This window comes from Varanus komodoensis, unplaced genomic scaffold, assembly GCF_004798865.1.
Source record: "Varanus komodoensis strain SLA01 unplaced genomic scaffold, ASM479886v1 scaffold21, whole genome shotgun sequence".
Lineage (NCBI taxonomy): Eukaryota > Metazoa > Chordata > Lepidosauria > Squamata > Varanidae > Varanus > Varanus komodoensis.
Genome location: NW_025335589.1, coordinates 8,281,889 through 8,304,970, shown reverse-complemented (window position 1 = coordinate 8,304,970; position 23,082 = coordinate 8,281,889). Strand labels below are relative to the sequence as shown.

Genomic DNA, 23,082 nt, shown 5'->3' with positions numbered 1-23,082 from the left:
TCAAGAATTTCTTTCTATGGAGGTTTGATTTAACTATTTATAGCAGCTGACCCAAAGTAGAAGACAGAAGAAAAAAATGAGGGTTCATCTACTCAGTGTGTATGGCAAAATGATAGCAGATGACAGAGAAAAGACAGAAGTACTGTATTCCTATTCTGATTGCATCTTCTCCCAGAAGAAGATCTATGATCTTCCTGATGGAGAAGTACAAACTGAAAAAGCAGGATGGCAGCTCAAGATTGATAGGCAAATGGTCAAGGATCTTCCAATTAGGTTGAATGAGTTCAATTCTCCAGGGCTCAATGAACTTCATCCTACAGTCATATAGGAGCTTGCAGAAAAACTCAGAATCACTGTCATGGAGGACAGGGGAAATACTAGATGACTGGAGGAGGACAAATATTGTCCCTATCTTTAAGAAAGGGGGACAAAAGAACAACAACCTGGGAACTACAGACCAGTCAGTCTGACACCAATTTCTGGGAAAAATCTGGAGCAGATTATAAAGCAGTCAGTCTGCAAGCACCTTGAAACCAATGCAGTGTTTACCAGAAGCCAACATGGATTTCTCAAGAACAAATCCTGCTAGACTAATCCAATTTCACTTGTTGTTTGGGTAACCTCCTTGATGGACTGTGGGAATGCTGTGGACATAATCTATATTGACTTTAGCAAAGTTCTTGATAAAGTGCCCCATGATATCCAGATGATCAAACTAGTAAACAGGGAGCTAGATGGAACAGTGATCAGGTGTATCTACAGTTGGCTACAGATTTGGATTTAAGAGAATTCATCAATGGCACCTTCTCAAACTGGGGAGAGGTTGTATGTGGGGTATCACAGGATTCTGTACTGAGCCAAGTACTCTTCAATATTTTTATTAATGATCTGGATAAGGAAGTGCAAAGAATGATGATCAAATTTGCAGATGACACAAAACTAGGGATAGCTGATTCCCTGGAAGACAGAAATAAGACTCAAGGTGATCTTGTTAGGTTGAAGCACTGGAAATTCAATAGGGACAAATGCCATCCTGGAGAGATGGTGTAATTTGGAGACCTGCACTGAGCAGGGGGGTTGGACTCAATCACCTTCTGGCCCTTTCCAATTTTAGTATCCTGTGATTCTAAGATTCCACTCTTTTATTCAAGAGTAATTTTGCTTACTTGCAGTGCCTAAAGTGAATTAAATTCCTTCACTATCACTATCCATGTATTTGTCTTTGAAATGAATGGAGGGGAAATCTGTAATTTCACTTTTTAATCTCCATGATTATGAGTACCAGAAGGTGGTTTCAAGGACAAGTAATTAATCAACATCTTGAGCATGAGCCCATGTATTGCAATATAGGAATCAATCTCCCCTTTTTATGCAAAGCATTAAGCTGACTGGCTCCAAGTTTTTCATTTTCTAGAACGTAGGACTGTATGGGATCATCAAAGTATGGACTTCATCAGAAACCTATCTTTTTGACTTTCTGCTCTTAAACTGAAGCTGGGGAGGGTCAAACCTTTGCCAGCAAGGGTACAGCTAGGAGCAATAGCTGTTGACTTGCATTAGCCCTTTTGTAAGGCAGGGGGCTTGCACCCAGCAGACTGGCTGAACACCACCTGCACTTATGTTACACTTGCCCCTTTAATACTAAATTGCTTCCATTGAATCCATGTGATCTATTAATGTTGTGCCCGGCCTTCAGCCTGCACCATGTCTTGGCTCGGCTCTTCCTCCACCTCCTATTCATGCTAGATGTAAGTTCATGCTCCAGTTCAGTTTGAAAATGTCATAATCTAGTTTATAGCTCCATGGGTGGCCACAATGTTGGACCTTTTCTCACTTAAAATGAATTCAGGATTGATGCCAAGAGAGAATGCAAACACACACAGTCAGAGTTACTGTTAGAACAGTTCTGAGAGCAGTAATTCATTAGCTGTATAAAAAGTATTCTCATTTCATGTAGTTTGTCACAACTACTGGTTAACCTTGGGTTATATCATATTACACATTACAAGTTTTCCTGCCTCAGGAGTCACTTGATATGGTTCGTTATTGCTTTCTGCCTCTCTTTACGGCTACTTTTTTGTAATGCTGGCTGTTTTGATCATTTGTATGGTAATGTGGTATGTACTGGAAACTAATAAAACACTCGGAATAATGAATATCATATGAGGTCTCTCATGTATAACTTGGTTTTTACTTAAGTGGCAAAAGACATTCCTTTTCTTTATTAGCTAGTGCAGGGCAAATGTATGCATAACTAGTCTGCTGTGAGAAATCACTTACTTTCCTGTCATTTGTTGATGATTAAAAAATTTCAGGACAGTCTTGCTGTAACTGTCTTGTGGTAAGTTTATTTCCTTTATATTCTTAAATTGGTATATGCTTAAAAGAAGACATTTTTAAAATATTTACCAAGAAACTGAGTCATTTTTGAAACCAAGTGTAGATTTTTAGTATTTTCCAAACATTAAGATGTTTAATTTGTATACTGTTCAGTAGGCAAGGATGCTACAGATGCCGCTGGCCTGTGTTTCTCTCCTGCATGCCTTCTTACTATGACAAAAACTAAAACAACCTTCCTTGGATTCCCATCCTTCAGTATATCAGCAGTTTCCAGTGAACTGTTGACATGTATTAATCAACTTCAAAACTGTTTTCCTTTCTTGAGCTTTGCTTTACTTGTAGGGACTACCAAGCAAAATGCCATTAAGCTTAGATTTCTTTTTTGACTTGCAAAGATGGGTATAGCAGTAACAGCAGTATGTGCATACCTGTATCTGGTTATCATGGCCTCCTCAGAATGCCTGTCTGCAGTCTGCCTGTCTCACAAGTCTGCTTGCTTGGTCTTGAGAGAAGATTTCATGATAGCAATCACAGCCATTGCATCATCTTAAAAGACTGCTCCTAGTGTACAACTTATGATGCTGAATAGTTTATGGTTTCTGCCAGTAATTCCTCTCCAGTGCTGATCACTGGTATAAGAGAATATTCCTTAGGACAGAAAAAATATGACTCTTGGTGTCTGCAAAGAAACACAGAAGTCAAAACATGAAAATGAACTAAATATAGCCACGTCTTTCTAAATCATCTATCTCTGCCAAACAAACTAGTAGTGTTCTCAATACCTCGATAGTTAAATTCCAAAGTCTTCAGCATATGTATGATATTTTTTCTTTTAGCAAAGTACAAAGATCAGTGGGATTGAATTGTACAAGAAATTTGCCAAAATATGCGTGCATTTGTTGTGACTGCCTGTTGCCTTGGTTGAAGAATCCCCTTTTGCTGCCACCTATTTGCATGGTTACTGAAATAAAACTTCACATTTTAAAGAACCAAAACAGGGCTTAAAGTGTACTGGAACATGTGGGTGCTGCTTATGCTCATTTCTGAGCGTAATTAGTGGTAGCCTTGTGAAGGCCAGTTGACTGGTTGTATTTGAAAAGTAAGTGAGTTTGCTGTGACAGCATTTTTGTTCCTACTATATTTGCTTTTTGGGTAATTCATATTGGTTATGACTCAATGAGAAGTATGTGGTCTGAAATGGTAGTGCTCCCTTCATCTTCTAACGGGTCATTATGTACAGTGTAACTGAGACAGCTGTTGCAGTGGGTCATGCATCTTTCTCAATGAATAAAGGCCTGCTGGGCTACAGCAAGCCAGCAAGATGGATGAAGCTTTGTCTGCCAAAATGGAAAAGCAATTGAATAGATGTGTAATTGGACAACCAGGTGTGCACCCACCTAGTAAGTAAGCTGTATCTGTTTGAGAGTTCCACCTCAGTCTCTTGGCTTTGAAAGTGAGCAGGCACCTAACTTGGCTTGGTGTAGACTTCCCATGAGAATTAGTTAAGAGGCTGGAGAAATGTTGCTTCTCTCAGACAAGAAGGAAATGCTGGTTACCTAGGTGTGGCCTTCCAAACTTCTGACCCGGTACACTCTGTGATGATAAAACCTGGATTTGAGGTCTAATTTTGAAGCTACATTGAACATCATTAACCTGCTAAATGAACAAACCTGTGTGGTCCTCTTTTCTGCTGTGGTACCCCGATTGTGGAGTGAACTGGTTTACCTAGCTGCCTACTTTGTGTTCTTTCTGGCACTAGATGAATAACTTTTCCCAGGCACTTTATTCTTTTAGTTTCTCTTTTAAATCTGTTGCTATATTTTAATCCTTGCACTGCTGACAAATTTTACATTGTGTTTTAATACTGGCATTTTAAACTTTGCAGGGTATCTTATGTTGTATTTATTGTTTTAATTGCTGTGAACTGCCCCAAGCTTTGGCAGTTGAGCAGTACAGAACTGCAGTAAATACAGAACACCATATGCAGAACTGGCCCTATAATTAGGCAGAGTCAGGCAGTTTCCTAAGGCATCAGATTTTTGGTGTCATGTGGAATTTCTGCCACAGGTGCTTGGTAATATATAACATGAGTTTGTGTGAAGAAGCCATTTGCTCTACCAACTAAGGCAGCAAAATATCTTTGACCAGCCCTATCATCTGTGGCCCTATTTAAACATCACCTTTTCTGTTTCCATGGTCAGATTGTGCAAATCTGCCAATAGATGACAAGCACATGGTTGGGGTTGTTTGACATGCTATCATAGTAGCACTGGAAGTGATTAACATCCTTTTTGTACCACCTGGTTCCATGTTTGGTCACAGTGGGGTGGGGTGGAACCAGACTACAGTGATTGGACCACTGTCCTTCAAAAACTATGGTTGGATCCTGCCAGCCACAAATGAAGTGGCTCTTTGTTCTTTGCTGGAGGTCTTTGCACCCTTTAAAGGATCAGTCCAAGATTCTGAGGCATCACAGGTTTGGATGAGATGTGGGGGGTGGTGCTTCTTCAAGAGGGAAATCACAGGAATCTTGGATCCTTTGCTTATATGTTTTGGATTGCTTTGGAACCTGTCGAGTTTGACTGAGCAAGCCAGCTTTGAGGGAAAAGTACATAACCATGGTAAACATTGTATGCAGTGCAGCACAGTAGTTACTCAGATGGAGCAATTAAAATTTCTTGTGAAATTTGTGGCAATGAATGGTTCATATAAGTGACTTTGTTCATGTAATATTTGCTAACATCGGATATACAGAGCTTTCACTCCTATGTCTTCAGATTGTTGCTTTTAATTATACTGAAGATGTTTGGTGGCAATCAACTTTTTGCTGTACATAAGGTTGTAAAAATCTTGTTTTTCACACACAGTAGGATTAAAACAAGCAGGCTTCACAGTCTTATTAAGAAGCTGGTATTGGGAAGATAAAAAGCAAACTTATGTAGTTTGAAGAGCAATACACATTTTTACAACATTACAAGCAAGACTGCTCTTCCAGGATTCTACTATGTATAGAATTAACTTTGTGTTTTTACATAATAATTTCAAGCACAGTGTGGATGTGAAATGAAAAGGATGTCAGATGACAGCATTAGTTTCCTCCACTTTTCTGAAATCTGTCAGAAATGACTAGCAAGGGACACATGTCAAATAGTACTGTTAGCGTAAGTTTCTGCCTCACAAGTAATGAAGGGTTTTAAGAGCTTTTTATTCTGTCACTTAGAATGTAGAAGTGCTAATAAATGTGTTTTCTTACACTGTGAACCAGGTGAGGGACCAAATATTTGAAAGGAATGCATAGCAAATATGCTGCTTCTCCACACATCATATTCTCTATAAACTGATGTTTGAGGCAGGTGCTTTAAAAAAAGCAGCACACAATTTTGTCAGGGTTTTCAACCAGGATTTCCAGCTGCTCATGACTTGCTCCATTGGTTTCTGTGGAAAAGTTAGCTTAATCCTATGCAAGCTTGATTGTTTTGTTTTATTTTATTAAAGTTATGTTATGTTGTTCCTGTTTTCTTGTGAGCTGCCCAGAGAGCACTCAGGCTATGGGATGGCTTACAAATACAACAAACAAACAAGCCTTACTTAGTACCACTGTAGGCAATGTATGGATCTGTAATAGTGTGGCTTAAGTCATCATTAATTAGAGTTAATCCAAGGTCTACACACTCTGTTAACCTTTGCAGGTATTTTTATAGTGGTAAACTGTTTTTTCTCTTTCCCTTAGTGTTGTCTACAAACTTCTTGCATCAAAAAGCGAAGGTATCAGGGTACAAGCTCTAAAGGTGATGGGCTACTTCTTAAAGCATTTGGCACCCAAGTAAGTAGAGGGCTACTTGAACTACAAATGGAACTGAGCATTTACTCTTTATTTTTCTGGATTGTAAATATTATTTTGTTTTATGTTCCTTCCCACACAGCATTTGATGTTGGTCAGTGCTGTTGGGAGAGTTCAGAACATAAACAGCCCTGATATAAACTGTTAAGCTGGAAAGAAGTTGGCAAAGAAAACAACGCCTGCTGCAGTTGGACTGCTCCACTCCTCTTGGGCCGAGTAACATCAAATGCTCTGTGGTTGTGCCACTGGAACTGGTTGTGTTGTCCATTTTTGTTCTGTGAGGATGCAATTCCTGTTTTCTGCTGTTTTCTAAATAGTGTAAGGAACTTTGAGGACAGTAGGACATAAGTTTGCTAAATAAATAAAATACAGCCTTAATTATTTATCCTTAGATTGGCACAATGTTTGCTAATACGGGTCATGTTTCTACAATTGAAACTTGAAATTCGATATGTATGTGCTTCATTCACCTGCACACAGGGCCACTGCTTCTGCTTCTTTCCCTTGTAGAAGTGAGGAAACAAGCCAGGAAGCTACAGTTAACCATTAAATATGTACTGCAGAATAAGAATAATAGCTTCTGAAAAGGCCAGAAGAAGCAGCCATAACTTAATGTTGGCAAGCTATTATTAATTCTGGCTTGCTTATTTGCAATAAAGGAGCAACAAAGAGGCCATATGTGAGTGACATAGAGACAGAACGAGTCAGAAGGGGCCTCCCGGGCCATCCAGTCTGACCTCCGGCACCAGCCAGGTCCGCTCACCATGTGCATGTCCAGCCTATCCTTGAACACCCACACTGATGGGGCCTCAATGACCTCTCGTGGAAGCCCATTCCACACCCTCGGGGTCCTAATTGTCAGGAAGTGCTTCTTGGCATCTAAATGGAACCTTGGTTCCCTGAGCTTTGCTTCGTTGGAGCGCGTCCTGCCTTCCTCTGCAGGGGAGAACAGGTCTCTACCCATCTCCATGTGACATCCTCTCACATACCTGTATGTCGCCAACATATCCCCTCTGAGTCTCCCCTTCTCCAGGCTGAAGAGACCCAGTTCCCTCAGTCTTGCCTCATACCCCATCCCCTGCAAACCGGCCACCAGCCTTGTGGCCCTACGCTGCACTGACTCTAACCTGACTATATCCTTTCTTTAATGAGGGGCCCAAAACTGAGCACAATACTCCAGTTGCGGGTGCACCAGAGTCATATAGAGTGGTAGGAATAACTCTCTTGATCTAGAAGCCACACTTCTGGCTATGCAACCAAGGGTGGTGTTTGCCCTCTTGACCACCGCATCACACTGCTGACTCATGTTTAGCCTGCAGTCAACCAGTACCCCAAGGTCCCTTTCACAAGTGCTATGCCCCAGGCACTTGTCACCTAACCTGTACAACACTCCCTCTTAGGGATAAGGTCCGCAGCTTAGGAGTACTCCTCGACCCGGAGCTTTCTTTGGAAGCTCAGGTGACAGCGGTGGCGAGGAACGCCTTCTTTCAGCTTCGGCTGATTAATCAGCTGCGCCCCTAGCTGGAGTACGACTGCCTGGCGATGGTGACACACACGCTGGTGACTTCCCGCCTAGACTTCTGTAACGCGCTCTACGTGGGGTTTCCCCTGAAGACAGTCTGAACACTTCAATTGGTGCAAAATAGAGCTGCCAGGTTGCTGACGGGGACGGGGCATTATGTTCACATGACTCCAGTCCTCCGTCAGCTTCACTGGCTTCCCATTGAAGCCCGGGCCCAATTCAAGGTGTTGATTATGACCTATAAAGCTCTAAACGGCTTGGGTCCTGGCTACCTGAACGAGCGCTTATGTCTGTATATGCCCGACCGCCCTTTGAGATCTGCGGGAGAGTCCCTTCTCCGGGAACCCTCCATGAAAGAAATTACGAGAGTAAGTACTCGGAGGAGGGCTTTCTCTGTGGTGGCGCCCAACCTATGGAATTCACTCCCCAAAGAGGTCCGCCTGGCACCGTCGTTACTGGTTTTTTGGCGCCAGGTAAAGACCTTTTTATTTAAACATCATTTTAATTGTTAAAACATATGATCTGGCCAGGGCAACTTCTTCTTCCTTCTCTTTTCTCCTCCTATATTATTTATTTACTTATTTTATACTGATAATTTTAATTTTATATTATTATGTTTGTAACTCAGTGTATTTTTTGTATTTTTGTATTTAATGGTAATTTATTATGTTCTATTGTATTTCAATGTATTTTATTGTGTTGTAAGCCGCCCCGAGGTTTCGGCAAGGGGCGGCATAGAAATGTAATAATAATAATAATAATAATAATAATAATAATAATAATAATAATAATATAAAGCTTGTGCATATCACAGCTTTCTCAGGTGAATTTTGATTATTGGAATGCAGCTGTTACATAGCAGCCAAATTTCCAGTAGAAACAAAGGTAACTTAGGCAACATTTCTGTGGAGATGAGTCCAAGCCCTGAAGTCGGAGCTCATGTTTATCCTCTGCAGAAGATGAGCAGTAGCGGTGATCTTTGCCTCCCCATTCTCTCTGCTCTGCTTTTTTGTCTAGCAGCTGTGCTTCAAAAGTGGCTGGAAGATCTTTAGGATACTTGCATCCTGACTTCCTTAGTTTCCATTAAATAGGAATGCCCTATTTAATCCCCCTCCAAGGCTGCTTCCCTCAATTTGGAGAGCAGTTACCATGATTCTTTGTGCACAAGCTGTGTGTGGGTGGAGATGATGGGTCAAACTTCTGATTTCTGGATCTGAGACTGGAGCACTATCTCTGACCCTGGGTCTGGGAATCCTAACTATCATGTGGCCCCTCAGACAATATAGGATTGCTCCCTTATGTACATTAAGATTTATTGCTGCCATTTTGATGATGTCTTAATTATGGTAGCTTTGCTTAGTCTTTAACCGAGCCTACAATGTAGGCAGTTCAGTTAATAACAAATGAATTATGTTTGTCATGATAGCCTAAGGGTGATGATTACCCTCTCAGGTTATCTGTTATCAAAGTAGGAAAAAATAGCTTCCAAAGCCCATGTAATCCTACCTATGTTGGTGAAAGAAATTGGTGGGGGAGGGTGGGGAAGGGAATGCTGACTTCGAAAGTACACTGGACTTGAACTGAAAGGTCACATTTTCAGAATTCCTCAATAAATTGCTATGTATTCCTAGTGCTCTGTTATTATTTAATTTGCCATTATTTTAGGAGGAAAGCTGAAATCATGCTTGGACATGGATTGTTCTCCCTGCTGGCTGAAAGGCTAACACTTCAAACAAGTCTCATTACCATGACCACATATAATGTGCTATTTGAGGTACTAGAAGAAATTCCAGTCTTTCTAATTGTATAGAAATTATTGTAAAGTTGGTTGCATGTTTTTGTGCAGATACGTTTGAGAGGTTAACAGAAATTTTGGCTTAGGTGTCTTGTCTTGAATTCAGACAAGTGTTGTTTAATGTATGTAAACAACGTACTTAATTGGGAATAGTAGGTTAACTTGCCTAGCAGATCTCTGAATATTTGAAATGTCCTAGCTTGGGGATAGTGTACTGTTATGTCATCATATAGCAAAGAGGAAAACGTAAAAAGTGTGGTTGAAAACAATATGCAAAGTTAGGCTGCAACATGAAAATCCTTCAGTTAAGGGACAGAAGTGTTCCTGGATTTTAGGGGGACAAGCAGTACAAGGGATCACGTTTAGTAGGAATTTCTAATGGATTCCTATATAACCTTCCAAGAAAATAGTACATAAGTGTAGCAACCAAGATGACCTTACAGAGCCAATGTGAAAATATGAGGCACAACTTTACCTGCTTTTTCTGGGTGTAGCCCTTTGGCATTTCTGCCAAAAGTGATGGCCTTCTGCCACCCTGTTCTTTGTTTCACATTTGCCAGTAGCTTGGAATGAGTGGCAGAGCAGAATGAGACTAGTTTAGCAAGATGCATTGATCATTAAGTGTTGATGGTGTTGATATCACTAATTAGTAGCCACTAATAATACACAATATGTTGCTTTAGTATTCTGCAATACATTAAAAGAATGCAGATTGTATTTCTCCTTTAATACTTTGTTCTCATATTCTGCTACTCCAAAGTGTCATTTTATAGGACCTATTTTAAGTTTTATTGAGCTCTTTTAATTGCTTGATGTAATGGAGCAAATGATTGTTTCTGCAGAAGTAGCAGTAAAGAAAGATATCAAACAGCCATTATTCAAACACACATTTCTCCCAAATGCTAGTATTTTTATTGTTTTTCCATAGATCTAATGTTCACTTCACTTCATTCTCTTTTAGTTGTTAAAGATATGCAACAGTTTAGAGAATATGTATAGAATATGTATAGAAATTATGATTTAATAAAGATGACTGATCTTCAACCTTAAAAAACCCCAGCCACATTACACTTATTCAAATAATGTTTTCTTAAACAAGTGATAGATTTTTCCCTGCCTTTTTGTCCTTTCTCCAGATTCTTATTGAGCAGATTTGCACTCAAGTGATACATAAGCAGCATCCCGACCCAGATTCAGCAGTGAAAATACAAAATCCTCGTAAGCATTATGCTCTTTTAAGATAGGTTAGAAGGTAACTACATGTAATCATGTATACAAAAGAGGATAGCAGTTAACTATGAAGTTTATGTCTCTACTTTTCATTTATTTATGTTTATGTTTCTTAATTGAACACTGACTTTTGGGGTTGTTGCCACTATGAAATGTTTACCCAAGGTTTAGCAGGAACAGGATGTTTTGGTTTTAATAACAGTTCAGGTTCTAACACAAATCCACTTACCTAATTTGTTCTGACATCACTACATAATGCAAACTATGGAAGAAACTTTTATCTGGAATTACCATTAGTTCAAGAACTCTGCTGGACAGTTTCTCCTTGTGTTTAGGCCTGAAAGATAAGTTAAAAGCATTTTCAGCATAATCCTTTATTATCTTTATTATTTGATGACTAAGAGATGGTAGTCCTATGCTAGTGTTCAGCCTGAACATATGAGAAACAAGGCTGTGCATGTAGGGCCCTGCGCAACATCCCTTGGTGCATGGGTGTCTCTAAACCAAGGTTCTCCAACTTGGTGTCCTAAATGTTCTGAACTTGCATCCCCATCAGCTCCATTCATTTGCTAGGAAGTGTAGTGTAAAACATCTGGAAAGTAGCGGGTTGGGCAAGTTTTCCCGTAGAGGTTCATATGCCTGGGACCGAAGTGTCCAGAATGGGTGTTAGTCGGTTTGGCTGAATCCATATGCAGGCTTCTGTGTGACCTGGAGCCCACTTTCTCAGGGTGTCCAGTCTCATGGTCACTTGTAAGCATCTTCAGCTAAAAGCAGTTAAAAGCCCCACCCCTGCTCTGAGGACCTTCAGGTTTTCCATGAGATGATCATGAGATTACCATGAGATGGTGGCAAACCTATGGCACATGTGCCACAGCGGGCACGCAGAGCCCTCTCTGTCGGCACACGAGCCAAATTGCCCCAGGATAGCCTCAGCAGTCGAACATTGGGTAACAGCATACATCGGGGCCATGCGCATGCTTGGAAAGGAGTAGTGGTGCCAGGTGATGATGTCACAAGCCACGACTCATTAGCCATGACTCATCCAATCTTCCTCATGGCTGGTCAGTGCTCTGCTCAGAATATATAAATATTTGCTTGGACTGGCTGTGAGGTGTTTTTTCTAAACTAAAACCTCAAGTTTTCAGGTTTTATTGTAGTGCTGGGACTTTGCGATAAATAAGTGGCTTTTGGGTTGCAGTTTGGGCACTTGGTCTCTAAAAGGTTCGCCATCAATGACATAGGCATTGGCTATGAGGCACCGCTGGGCTCATTCTCTTCCTTAACTGCACTTTTAACATGCCTCCCACATCAGTGTGTTGGTGGATATTGATTCTTACTAAAACCACAAGGTTGCCTCAGGCAAGCTAGTAGCCTTGATCCTTCCCAGTGTGTAACAAGTGATAAGAGAACTCTGCCATACTTGGTTCTTAATGTAAACAGTTTGACAAGAAGCACTGTATGAAGAAATAGTCTTAGTCATTTTTGTTATTCTCTGCATTAGACTTGGAATTAATTTATAAGATAGAACTGTACCTTTCATGGTGAGGATAAATATACACAGTTGGTAGATTTGCTGAGGGAGATGAGCTGTTCATAAAGAAAGTCATGTGGCTTTTACAATCACGATATTGAAAATCTTTGTCCCCACTATAGGCATTTCCATAAACTTCCATTCATCCAGAATGTCCATGCCTCTTTTTCAAGTGAACAGTATTTCTGAATCTGACAGCAGGAAATCAAGGATAGCCAATTCTTTGCGTTGTCTTGTGATATTTATCTGTTTTTCTAAAAAGTGATGCATGAATGAGTGCAAGTCCCTCTATGCACGATTCTTTGGACTAAGTTCCTTCCAGTGCTTGATATTCTTCTTCTCAACTTTGCTCTCAACCAAATATATGACTTTGAACACCTATTCAGGGGTATGAGAATTCCATTTTGTAAGTGTAGGGACGTCCATATTCAGGGTAACCATTGCCATGCTTTGGCAGCAACAAGTGTCTTCTGTACAGCTTGGTGTGTGCACAAATAAGCATCTGAGCTATTTTCGTATACTTGATTCACTTTGCAGTTTATACCGGATGCACTTACGTTGCTTAGAAAAAGCTGCTCTTGACACACACATGACATGTACAGTTAATTACTTTTGTAATTGTTGTAAGCTGCCCAGAGAGCTTCAGCTGTTGGGCAACATAGAAATAAAATTAAATCAATACCTAAATAAATGACAGTAGTTAATCCTGATTTCTTTGGAAATGTTGAAAATAATCACTTGAAAGCTCATCTTAACTTTGAGATAGAATACCCATGAAAGGGAAATACCTGTGTGTTTTGGGGGAGAAAACATGTATTAATATGTATTATATACATATGTATTTGTACAACTAATTTGGAATAACAACAAAAACCATTTGAGCCATTCTCAGTCCTTAGTTGTTAGCTTTTACAAAAACAAAAAAACTATAAAATCTTGAAAACTGGGGGGAAAAGCACATGACATTAACTAATTCCAATTAATATTTCATAGTGTGTGTAATATTTCAAACATTTTATGCTTATTTAATCATGTTGCAATTTAATTGGCAGTGACAAAGATTTCTAACTTTTCCAGTTGTCGCCAAGTGGAACCACTAATGGAACCCTTGGCAAAGAAATATTGATTACTGTATTAAGCTTCTCAGAACATTTCCCCAGAAGTTCAAAACAGAACAGGACATGGCCACTAAGTAAGAAGAAAGGGCACATCAGATTATCTTCCTGTGATCATACTGCTGTCCAGCGTATCCTGTGTTCTTACTCTAAGAGTAGTCATTCACATGTCTTGGAAAACACAAGCAGGACATGATCAAGAAAATTCTCCCTGTTTATTCCCAGCATCCAGTTATTAGAGATATTGTTCTTCTGAATATTTATAATGCTGTTATAATAAAATTGCTGTTTTGCTATTATGGTAAAGTTACTTCCAGATCTTATGATACTTAGGAACCAATTTTATGCTAATTTACCAAAAAGTGACAAAACAGGAATTACTTTGACTGAATAATCAATGTGCCTGCTCTCATTTCCTAGCATATATAACTTTTCATGTTGGTGACACCACTGTACACATGTAAGAGTAAACCTTTCTGTTTTATATTCAGAAGAAAGTCCACCAAATGTTTCTGCTTAGTTTCCTATGATATCATTATGTAGCCCTTGCTTAATTTGAAGAAACTAGAACAAGGGAGGCTAATCTAGTTTTTTCATTGTTTTCTTTATTAAAACAATATTTATATTTTTGCAGAGGTCCTGAAAGTTATTGCAACTTTGCTGCATAATTCTCCACAGTGCTCAGACACTATGGAAGTCCGTAGAGTTTTCCTCTCTGATATGATTAAGCTTTTTAATAGCAGCAGAGACAATAGGAGGTAAGTAGATAATGTGTACTGTAAAATACCTAGAGAAATGTATTTTATGAGACATTTAATGAATGAACGTATGAATTAATAATTGTATCAGTGTTCCCACAATGCATCTTAGGAAGCTAGCTCTTCCATTAATTTGATGTTAAAATAATATGTGAAATAAGATAAAGATTTCAGATATCATCAGTGATTTTTCCATTATAAAGGTAACTTTATGTAAAATATTTCAAACTATGTTTAATTCATACAGACTTCATGGCTTTCTAAAGCACAGTTGTCTTTGAGTTGCAGTTTGCTTGCTTGGTTCTGAGACTTAATTTAACAATGTGTGTTAACCATTTTGCAGGAGTTTACTACAGTGCTCTGTATGGCAGGAATGGATGCTTTCACTTTGCTATATTAATCCGAAAAGCTCTGATGAACAGAAGATAACTGAAATGGTGTATACCATTTTTAGAATTTTACTTTATCATGCAATCAAATACGAATGGGGTGGCTGGCGTGTTTGGGTAGATACTCTAGCGATCACACACTCAAAGGTAAGTTTGAACAAAAACTAGATAGTTTTTCCTTTTCTTAGTGCTTTAAGGTATTTTCACTTTTTGGTGAGCCCAGAAAAGGGCTATGCAGAAATAAAAATGATCTTAATGGATAGAAAAGAATGAAGCAAGATCTCAGTATTTGTAAAACTAGAATAATTAAATTTGTCAGCATGTAAATACTATGCTTATGTAGTATCAGGGTCAACTATAGTGTAGCTGATAGGAAATCTTGGCACTCAGATAGCTAATCTGATCTATGTTTGTGCTTTGTGTGTTATGACTATTGTGAAATGCATGTGAAGTAGAGTTTTGTGTGTTTGAAACACAAGGTGGCGCAACTTGCCTATTCCTAGGCCAGAAAGATGGCTTCTAGTCATAGGAAGTAGCCGTGCAACAAATTGCTCGAGTCTAATGAAGAAACTAGAGCAAAATCTGCTTTCTAAACAAAGAGAGGAAAGGCAGCTGGGAAGAATAGCTTTCTTTTTAAATAAAGGTATCAATCATGTTTCATGCTACCAGAATAGGTTGGTTGGTTGGTTTGTTTTGCAGTCACAACAATAATGTGATGGAAATAGTATTTTAATGGTGTTAACCTTCCTTCAATTGAAAATCAGATTTTAGAACAAAGTTGTGATACTACTGCAGTATTTCTTTGAGCCTTTGTTTTATTTCCTCCAAACATCTAAGCATAGTTCTAGGTAAGCTTCCAGTACATTTCTCTCCAAGACACCAATGTTTGAATTGTGGGAAGTCTAGTGTGTAGACAGCACACTGCAGGTATAAAAATGGTTCTGTCAGCTGTGTGGATGGATGTGGGGCTAATGCCAGGTGAGACCACTCGTAAAGAAAGCAAAAGTAAAAGCAAAGCAACAGTGTTACTTTTCTAAGGTGGTGATTTTATTTTAGAAATGGCAAGATAACAGCTTTACAAAGAATCTAAAATGGACAAAATAGTGTCTGGATCCAGATGTTAGATAATTAGTTAAGCTTCTGTTTTCTTCAAAGTGGCTTGCTAGCATTTGTAGATTTTTAGATGACATTTGAGGTCATATTTAAAAATGCCTGAATTGCAAAGGCTGTATTTAATAGCAACAGTTAAATATATGAAGAAGATATAAAACAGGGCTGTCCTGCTGTGATGTGCTGTGACAACAAAACTTAAGAACCTGGCACTATGGCCCTTCAGACTTTTTTGCGTTTCTTATGCTTAACTTGTTGTTTTTTAAATTACTGAGCCAGTCAGTTTGGCTCCGTTAAGCTTAGATAGGTTACAGCAACTGCAGGCTCTGTTTACTGTTGATAGTAAGGAGACTCATGGTGCTAAAGCCTTATTTCTGAAAGAGGAATCTCTGATTAAATGACTGACCTGAGCAGTAGAATATGAATCAATAGACATGTGGAAGAGAATTCAAATGGGCCAGTAAACTCTGGACATTAAGTCGTAGACTATACTATCCAATTTTAAAATAGTCCTATCAGTTATATGCATAGGTGTGGGACTACAAACTGGACAAAAGCGCTCAGTTTCAAAACCATGTACTTTCTGTTATAAGTAATTCTGTTTGAAAAGCAGAATTCACTTTGCAGATTGGGTGTATCTAAAATATTCTGGTATTCCATATATTCCCAGATATTATTTCACACTATTATTTCAATACTTCTGTTAAATGATTATAAAGTATAACTCTTAATTTTTTCATGACTTTCCTGCTGTCGAAATTGTCATTCTTATTTTGTTACTTTCATGGCTGGTTTCCCCTCCTCCTCATTACTACCTCTTTCATAACTTGCTTCCTAGATTTTTCAGTGCTTTCTTCCAGCATCTGTGTTCCTCTGAGGCTCAAGCTACCCATGACAGTGGCAGAGCCACCTGCCTAAATGTGGGACTTTCTCAGGGAGGCCCAAAGCCAGGATGGGTTGGCTCCCTGCAGTGGGCAGCCTACTCTGTCCCCAGTGTTGAACTCATGCACAACACTTGTACATGCACACATACATGTACAGTAAGCAATTTACAATAATGTCAAAAAGATCAGTAGAACTTGTCTTCCATGGTGGCCTGGAAGCAAAAGATGGATATTTCTTCCATGATAAAGAACTCAAATACAAATGCCTCATTTCACAGCATTATTGGAGAGATCTTCATCATGCTACCTGTGGGTACTCTTTGAAAACATAAATGTACTCTTTAATATATGTACATGGATTTATGTATATCCATAACAACGAATACATATTAGATGCCCGTATATCAAACTACACCTTTCTAGCAATTATACACCCTTGCTATTTCTCTCCAATCAATACCTTTTGTCTCTGTTTCTCTCTCCAGCTCTCTGTCTCTAGCCACCAACTTTCTCTCTCTGTCTAGACCCTAACCTTTTTTTTTCCTGCTCTCATCCCTTTATCATGCTGTTCTCTCAGCTCCCAGCCTCTAGCTTTGCTATTTCTCTTCCTTCCACCGCTTTTGATTCATCAGTCCCCCACAGCAACCCTAACGTGGCTAGCTGCATCCTTCATATGAGCCATTTTGTGGTGGCAAAGTTTGTAGTTTCTCAAATTCTGATGGGTGTCCATGACTACAAAAAGTTTGAGTATTCCAGCACATGCACATTGAAACTCCTTTCCCAGGCCCAACACACCCAATGAGAATACACTGTCCTTACTGCCTGAGACATAACAGCTGAACATGATGGATACACGCAACATTTTGCTGCCTGAGGATGACCATTATTTCTCAGTGGATGACCTTGGGTCCGCAACTTCCTCTCAGCCTAATTCACACACAGAATTACTGGAGGAAAAAATGAATCCTCAGCTGCTGGTGGAAATGTGGAACACAAACTTAATAAAATAAATACCTTTATGCAAAAAAGGGCTTACAGTGTTCATGATATGCCTCCCTAACCTGCTGCCTTTCTGAACTGGTATGCATGCATATATTCTGTGTTGTGCCCATTACCCCATTTGGAAATTTATCATATAGATACACTGGGAAGGTACATACCTTGAGGACTGACACCTGCTCTTAGAATATATATTAATCCTTAAAGTTTGAAAAACATGCTCATGCTTCTTGTATGTCCCAACCATATGCCTCTGATTTCTGCATAAACATCAATTCAAAGAAATTTCATTAACAGCTAGAGCAACAAAGAATCTTATGGCACTTTAAATACTAACACAGCCATTCTGGCCTAAGCTTTTGTGTAGTATAGCCCACTCCACTGGGTGCATGGAATATTATGGAGAATTTCAACTTTATATATGCAAGTATGGGTGTATGTGTATGTGGTGAGAGGAGGGGGGAATTATAAACATAAAGAGACAACAAGACTTTTTTTTGGTTTTGCATCAATAGACTAACATTATTACCTCTGGTGTTTATTAATGATGCAACACTATACATGTCTACTTAGAAGTAAGTCAAACATCTAAAAGCTGATTTCTATGCTTCGGCATGTCTTTATAGAGTTGCAGCCCTGCAGTACAAGCTTAATCCTCCTTCTCCCTGATCCTGCTTTCCTTCCTTCAAGTTACTGTAAAGCACAGAAATAATTCAATGGGTGAACACGCTTGGACCAAAATCCAGAACATGCTTGCTTACTAGGCAGTTGCTATGTTGTTATTTTTCATCTGCAGTGGGTGGCTTTGAAAGGGTATCTGGAAAGGGGTAATTGACTAAGCAGGGAAAAATCTTAGCTGTCACTAATATGTAGGCCAACAAAAATTCAGGAAGGACAACTGTTTCCAATTCCTTGTGTGTGCTTATGCACACCTTCCTGGACAAAATTAAGCAGGGTCAGAATGAACTGGGAAGTCCCTTCTGCAGGTAGCTAGGCACTGACTGGGTTCATACATCACAGCAAAGAACCCTGTGTAGTTTCCTTGGAATGCAAATTTTGTCCAATCAGCTTAGGATTGTGTGGTTCCTATAGCAACATGGTTGCTTCCCAGTCCATCCTCTTGCTCTTCCATGAACCCCAGCATCCCCTGCAAGCAAAGTCTCTTTCCTAATGTGATTGCTTCCTCTGGACCTCAGCAGCTTTGCCTCAAAACTTCAGCAGACCAGTGAGGACAAGTTCTTTTCTTCCCTTTCCCAAGTGCACCTTCATTCCTGCAACAATTTCTGGCCACTCCAGCCTCTAAAAGATTTTTTTAATTAAATTAATCTGTGGATTTACTTGCTTTCTCTCTTTGGGAAAGTAAGTCTTTGGGAGATGGGCACATTGCTCAGCCAATAGGAATAAAGAGGGTGATTATGAGTATGTTGCTAGGAAGCTGAGGGGAATAGAGAAAGGGTGGCTTAATGGCCACTTTCCACAAGACTTCAAAGTTCTTCCATGCCATAATGGTAAAATGGTGATCCTGGGTCATGGAGAGGCCGTGGTATGGAAAGCTTAGAACAGCCTGTTGATGTTCTCCATGGTTTTGGGAAACTAAAGGCACCATGCATGGGTCTGGATGGCAGGACAGACTGACAAAGGCAAGAAATCACCATGGCTTGTTATGACGTGTGAACCTGGCCACTCTAGGCTTCCTTGATAGCCAGATGTTCATAGCTGGGATTCCATTCATTGGCTAAACACACTGAAAGGTGCTAATGGGCTAATTTCTTACAAACAATTGGATAAAACATCCATTTCTTACAAAAGATTGAAATGTGCGTGAACATTTTGCCTGATATCTTGGGTTCTATAAGAGCTAGAAGTTTGCTTTTTTATCTGAAAATTGGGAAGCTGAATTAGCTAGTGATCCCCCTCAGATAATGGGCCAAGGTCTGCAGCCCATAGGTATTCGTGCCGCAATCACATATAAAGAGAAATAGGGCCTGATTTTAAGCATAAGAAGAACTTGTATCTGAAGGGAGCTGATCCATTGTTCTTCCCACAGTTTTCTTTCCTGTAGTCTTTGTCAGATTCCGTCAAAACCAGACTCCAGCCTTGGAAAGAAGGTGCCATGGGGGATGGACTTCAGGAAAGTGGTGCAGGACTGAGCTCTTCTCATACATGTGTCAGTTCTGCTCTTAAAATTGCTCCTAACAGTAGCTTTAGAAAGACATTTTGGACTTTCTAGACCACTAGAAAGGTGCTGTAGGAACAGAGTTAAGAGAAGTTAGGAAAACTGAAGTCGTTTAAGTAGTAAGGGAAAAGTGGTCACATCATAAACTCTTCCATTGTACCTTACTCCACTGTTCTGCATTGTTAAATTGTAGGGCTGCCCCCAGGATTGGGCAGAGTGAGTCAGCTGTCTCAAGTAGTAGAGTGAAAATAGCAGTGAGATGTTGGAGGATACAGTTTTGTGTGCCCCACAGACTACCCTGCACACTGCTAAGATAGCCAGTTGCCTTCAGGTGTAGTGGAGAAGGCTGCTCCATTGTCAGTTTGGACTTGGAATTCAGTTGCTAGTCCAGGCATCCCTCCTGTATGTGGGAGGGGGAGGGGGAATGCACCATCATCCAGCAGCAAGATATCTCAGGCCATTCCTGTTGCTTTCTCCTCCAAGGGCTAATGCATACATACATTCTCTGGAGTGCTTCAGCCTAGGATAAACAGTGGTGAATCCACAAATAGGTTTACAAGATAGATGCATTCAGACAGTAAATTCACCCTCATTGCAAGCTCCTCCTTGTTAGGTATTCCTTGCATGCGATAGTGCTTTCAAAAAGCATTTCTGCTGCTATTTTGAGAACAAAAGCAGCTAAATTCATACTTTTTTCCTTCATAAGAGCACATAAATTTTATCTCTGTGGATTCACATATTTCTGAGCAGGTATGAATTAATGAAAAATAACTTTACATTTGTCTTAGTGCCTCCAAATCCTGAAGAACGATTTCTTAAATACTGTTGTGTTTTCTGAAAAAAACTGGAATCATTTTGTGAATTTGCTTTTCTGTTCCTTGATACGACATACAATTTTAATGGGATCAATCCTCTTTATTTCGTTTGTATATCTACCACTCATTTGCAACTCCATGTTATGATAAAGAACTAGCATGTAAAAGAACTAGTGTTGCAAAATTGGATAGGGTTTGCAGAGCTACACATCAAGATACATGCTGCTGCTATAAAAAGCCAAAGAAACTCAATTGCAATTTTATTGTCCAGTTTGATAGATTTCCTGCCACCTTTGTAGCAGGGAAGCTGTTTGTCACTGTAGCCCTCTTCTCCAACAGCTGCACAACGCTTTGTAAGCAGTGATGGCTTTTGTGGCATAATTGTACTGCACTGGTTTCTTTTGCTCTTAGGATTTGAAGCTCTTCACAATCCGCTTAACATTGAATTTCTTTGTGGTGCTTTGATTTTTTAAAAAATGTTTATGTATTTCACAGTTTTCCCTCACACATTCAAGGCTATTTTATATGAGAAAAAGTGGTTTAATCAGAGCTTTTCAATAGCCAAGTTCATTGTGAGTGTTTAAATTAGATTCTCTTAAATTCTATTGTTGTGGTATTGGGCCATATTTAGGGCAGCCTTTAGTGGGAGGACAATGAAAGAACAAATAAGGAATGTTAGTGTTAGATGTAACCCTGTTGTAATGCTTTTCTTTCTTTCAGAGTGGAATGTGTAAATAGAGCTTTAAATTGCTCTACATTAAAACAGAAAATTGACTTTGTGTTTAATATTACAGAAAGGTGCATTATTTAACAACATGTCTGATAGTAGAACTCGGTAGAACTGATGTCCATAAAATTAAGTTGAATTATATAGCTATTTGCTTGACTTGCCCAGCCTTGCAAATGCAGACAAATTGAAAAGAGAAGATGAGCAAAAAATGATTCGTTAGCTAGGATTGATTGATGGGGAAAGATTAAAGAGTTTAGAGTGTGAGAAGGGGGTGGCTGTTTCACCCAGTGGGCAGCTTTGTCACTGGATTTCCCACTAAGTCCTGGAAAGCCAGCTTCTTCGAAGGACTGGGATGTTCTCCCCCCCCCCCACCCCATTGGTAACATGAGGGATGGAAGTTTTAGGACTATCGTTCACAATGTCCATATGGCTTTAAAATATTAAGGACATAATTTATAATATTTGAAACAATTCTGGCCTAGTAAAACAATAAAGGAATGCTTTGTGGCAAGTTTTGAAAGACTGGGTTTGCACAGTATGACAATCTCATTGTGGGTAAGTAGTTGTGGTGAGTTTCATGTCATCCAGACCTTAAGCTCTTTCTCCAGGATAGCTTATTTTTGGGCATTGAGCTACCTTGACTGTTCATGGAATGTTCTACAGTTGCCTGACCCATGATGGGTTGTTGTGTTATCCATACCTGAAGTGCTGATTTTATCATGGGTTGTGAGGGTATTGGGCATCTTGACAAGAGTGGCAAATCCCCCTGCTTCTTGCAAACTTGCCCGGTGCCCAAGTGCCACTTTGGAGCAAACATTTCTAGGTTGTCACCTTGTTTTTAATTATTTTTTCAGTTTCAGAAAAATGCACAACTGTGTTGGACATTTTATTTGTCTGTTTTTTGTATGCATTTATAACTGCCTGATATGTCATCAGATTCCTAACTCCCATACTTGTTGGAACACTTGATTATTTAACAGTTCTTAAAAGCATCAAAACCCTAAGGAGGTGGCTGAAAGGGGCCAAGGGAATGTTGCACCATTGGAGGGGCAGGAGTTGGTGCTGCTGCTCCATTTGTTCTGACCTGTTTGGCTTTCTTTAGGGGTTTTAAAAAGTTGGGAATGTTTATGCATTTTATATTTGTGCATATTTAAGTGAAGTAAATGGAGGAGAAATTTGTGTATCTGCACTACTGGACCAGGTAATGCAGGTAGGCAAATTTTCCTTCTGTTCGCTTCGTGAGGCGATAAATACACATTTTAAAATGTCAGGGAACTGCAGTACATACAGCCCCTATGAAGAAGGATTGAGAGAACTAGGCATATTCAGCCTCAAGAAGAGAAGACTGAGGGGTGGTAATGGTAGCACTCTACAAGTACCTGAAAGGCTGTCACAGAGAGGAAGGACAAGATTTCTTCTTCTTCATTCCAGAGTGCAGGACACGGAATAGAGAACTTAATGTTAAAAGAAACCAGATTTAGACTAGACACTAGGGAGAATTTTTTCACTGTCAGAGCAGTACGGCAATGGAGCTTACTACCTAGGGAGGTTGTTGGCTCTCCCTCACTGGAGACATTCAAAAAGCAGCTGGATAGTCGTCTGAATGAGATGGTGTAACTTAATGTCTTGCAATAGCAAGGGGGTTGGACCTGATGACTTTCTGACCCCTTCCAATTCTACTATTCTATGATTATATTTAGCACTGCAAAATTTTTGAGAAGAAATTAAATTTGTTAGCTAGGGATGGAAAGAATTTAGAAAGCTAAAGTTTTCTTAATCCAAGGAATCGGAACCCACATCTGTAGTATTGATGAAAATAAAAGGGATGGTTATTTGCAGTCTTTTCA

General features: G+C 39.6%; 1 protein-coding gene across 12 annotated transcripts in view; it reads left to right on the top strand.

Annotated features, from left to right (window-relative positions):
* Positions 1-23,082, top strand: part of LRBA (LPS responsive beige-like anchor protein) — a 435,651-nt gene that overhangs the window by 84,721 nt on the left and 327,848 nt on the right. For 11 of the 12 annotated variants that reach the window (XM_044430947.1, XM_044430950.1, XM_044430949.1 and 8 more), the window contains 5 exons: positions 6,071-6,163; positions 9,369-9,477; positions 10,635-10,716; positions 14,009-14,132; positions 14,476-14,668. In XM_044430947.1, the coding sequence (XP_044286882.1) occupies positions 6,071-6,163; positions 9,369-9,477; positions 10,635-10,716; positions 14,009-14,132; positions 14,476-14,668 (601 nt within the window). Of the gene's footprint in view, positions 1-6,070; positions 6,164-9,368; positions 9,478-10,634; positions 10,717-14,008; positions 14,133-14,475; positions 14,669-19,253; positions 19,266-23,082 lie in introns of those variants that run through there. The other variant, XM_044430958.1, reaches the window with a different exon arrangement.